Genomic DNA, 2,786 nt, shown 5'->3' with positions numbered 1-2,786 from the left:
TGCTGCCTGCCTGCCAGGAAGGGAGGGGCACGGCCACCGCGTGGCACAAGGACACCGGACTCATCAGCCCCCAAGACAGCGCTGCCTGGGCCCTGCTCCAGCCCGGGCACTGCTGCTGTAAATTATTCAGTGCATCAGTAAAGTGGCTGCCTCAGCATGGGCTGTTCTGTCCTGGTGCGGGGGACCAAGATGCCTGGTCCAGGGGCAGGGTCTGCAGTGATACCTGACAGCACATCACCCTACAGGAGCAGCTCCCACCTCCCATGAGAGTGGGAGCCGGGATCCACTTAAAGGTAGGCAGAACCTGGGCTGGCATGGAGGTATCCTTGTCCCTAGGGAGGAATGTGTGAGACAGAGGAAGGAGAGCAGAGCCACAGCTTCTCCCAACCCTGCTGGCACCAAAGCATGAGGTCACTCCCTCCTACCATTGCCAATTCAGATACTTTTAATGATGGCAAAGTCGGGGTTGCCCCCCACAGACAGCACAAGCCAGGACCCCTGTGGGACAGGACCGGCCCTGCCAAGCCTGGGCATCCCCAGGCCCCATCTCTCCTCACTCCCGACCCTGGGGCCACACTCGCCCCGCCCCAGACTGGAGCCTGCCCCGTCCCACACAGGGAGATGGTTTTGGGAGCCGTCCTGGGAATGGATGGAGCCCGTGGCACTGGCCAGGACTATTGGGCTGAGGGAATCCACCTCAGCCAGGACACATGGTGCCTGTTCCCATGGGACAGCTCAGGGCTTGCTGCGCTTGGCCTGGCTCTCCATCCCCGTGCCGGCCGCCCGCTTGTTCCGGTGGTGTGGGAAGGTGGGCATCAGCTCTGGCTCACAGGCTGTGGGGCACAGAGAGGTGTCAGCAGGGCCCAAAGCCTCCCAGTCCTGCCCTGCCCTGCCCCAGGACAGGGCGGGGGGGGGTACTTACGCAAGGGCTTCTCCTTGAAGTAGGAGCTCTCCAGGCAGTCCTTGGCTGTGGCCTTGGGGGGGGCGCAAGGGCAAGTGGAAGGGACTCCCCCAGCCTGGGGGACAGCGTGGGGCAGGTTCCCTGCCCTACCCACCCTGCATCCTGCCTGGCTCTTACCTTTTCTTCGGGTCATACATGAAGAGGAAGTTGAGCAGTCGCAGCCCAGCCTCTGAGAGCCAGGGGAACCTGTGTTTCAGGTTGTTGTAGGGCTGTTTGCGCAGGGTGTACTGGGTGGCCAGCGGCAGCTTGGAGAACCCCTGAGGGAAACTGCATGTGAGGAGGGGCCAGGGGAGTAGCCAGGGAGACAGGACTGGGAAGATGGGCAGGGAGCTCTCACCGGCCAGATGTTCTCGTTGGGTGTCCCCAAGAGCTGCACGATGAGGTCGATCTGGTGGATCTCGGAGGTGCCCGGCAGCAGCGGTTTGTGTGCCAGCAGCTCAGCCAGGATGCAGCCGGCAGCCCTGGGGAGCACAGGAGCCTTTCCAGTGACCCCCCGCAGTTTGCAGCCCCCCAGCTCCACCCAGGCAGCCTCAGCACCCCCCTTACCACATGTCGATGCTGGTGGTCTGGGTCGTCATCCCCAGCAGCAGCTCTGGTGCGCGGTACCTGCACAGGGGACGCTTGGTGGCAGAGCCAGCACGAGCCCATCCCGCTGGGAGGACCCGCCCCGGCACCAGCCACTCACCACAGAGTCACCACTTTGGGGGTCATGGGCTTGGGGGGCATCCCGTAGGTGCGTGCCAGGCCGAAATCAGCTGCAACAGAGAGTCACAGTCAGGAGGGAGCCCAGCTCTAAGCTCCGGGCACGGCTGGAGCGGGACGCAGGTGCCGGCACTCACCTATCTTCACACAGCCTTTGTCGGTCATCAGCAGGTTGGAAACCTTCAGGTCCCTGTGGGAAATGGAGCAGCTGGAGGTGAGAGACCGCAGGGAGAAGCCAATCCCATCATTCTATGGCCTCCCTACCCTGCTGGTGCTCCCACATTGATGGGCACCAAACCCCCACCCGGAGCTGCTCCTGATGGTGCCGCTTGCTCCCAGCACATGGGAAGCGTCCCCAGACACCCCTTTGTCCCCACAGCTCCATCCTGCTGCTCCCACCTGTGGATGATGTAGTTCTCATGGAGGTACTGCAGGCCCTTGAGAACCTGCAGGATGATGCACTTTACCTGGGGACAGAGGACAGGAACTGTGACCGCTGCGGGAGCAGCGCTGGCTAGACAAACCCCCACAGGCCAAACCCACTGGGGTGTCCTGAAGTCCCTCCACCCCTGTGTCCTCCCAGGGGGTTCTGGGTGGGCATTTTCTCCCAGCTCTGTTTCCCTGACAGTTTGCTCCAGCCCCAAATCCAGCCTGGAAAGTCCCTGGAGGGTTCACTGAGATTCAGCAAATCAGGCTGCATCAGAATCCCTGGCATCCCCCACCTCAAGGTCTAGGGAGCCCCTCACAGTGCCCACATATTTTGGCAGGAATGACAGCACCCTCTCAGGGGTGCTGGACCCAAATCCTGCTGCACCCCATACCTGAGCCTCTGAGAAGGGCGTCTGCATGTTCTCCAGGAGACTGGCCAGGTCCTGCTCGCAGTATCCCATCACCAGGAAAATGCTGTTGGAGACAAGACAAGGTCAGAGCCTCCCCCAGGACAGATTTGTCTGCTGAGGTGGCTCAGGGCTCCAAGGAGGTCTGGAAGGCAGAGGGAGGACACACAGGGGACTCTCACCTCTCCAGGTGGTTTCCCACAACCACTTCCTTCAGTTCTACAATGTTGGGGTGCTGGAGCTGCAGGAGCAGGGTGATCTCCCGCAGGCTGCTGATGGGCATTCCT

General features: G+C 61.9%; 1 protein-coding gene across 1 annotated transcript in view; it reads right to left on the bottom strand.

Annotated features, from left to right (window-relative positions):
- Nucleotides 1-422: 422 nt before the first annotated feature.
- Nucleotides 423-2,786, bottom strand: part of CDK10 (cyclin dependent kinase 10) — a 2,555-nt gene continuing 191 nt past the window's right edge. The window contains exons 2-11 of the mRNA XM_008639155.2: nucleotides 2,682-2,784; nucleotides 2,485-2,566; nucleotides 2,063-2,130; nucleotides 1,801-1,853; nucleotides 1,647-1,716; nucleotides 1,508-1,567; nucleotides 1,299-1,422; nucleotides 1,079-1,218; nucleotides 923-975; nucleotides 423-833 (exon numbers count right to left, since the gene is read on the bottom strand). Of these exons, the coding sequence (XP_008637377.1) occupies nucleotides 736-833; nucleotides 923-975; nucleotides 1,079-1,218; nucleotides 1,299-1,422; nucleotides 1,508-1,567; nucleotides 1,647-1,716; nucleotides 1,801-1,853; nucleotides 2,063-2,130; nucleotides 2,485-2,566; nucleotides 2,682-2,784 (851 nt within the window). The 3' untranslated portion in view covers nucleotides 423-735. The remainder of the gene's footprint in view (nucleotides 834-922; nucleotides 976-1,078; nucleotides 1,219-1,298; nucleotides 1,423-1,507; nucleotides 1,568-1,646; nucleotides 1,717-1,800; nucleotides 1,854-2,062; nucleotides 2,131-2,484; nucleotides 2,567-2,681; nucleotides 2,785-2,786) is intronic.

Source organism: Corvus brachyrhynchos, unplaced genomic scaffold, assembly GCF_000691975.1.
Source record: "Corvus brachyrhynchos isolate BGI_N302 unplaced genomic scaffold, ASM69197v1 scaffold365, whole genome shotgun sequence".
NCBI lineage: Eukaryota > Metazoa > Chordata > Aves > Passeriformes > Corvidae > Corvus > Corvus brachyrhynchos.
Note: the sequence above shows the minus strand (reverse complement) of the source record. Positions and strands in the feature narration are given on the sequence as shown.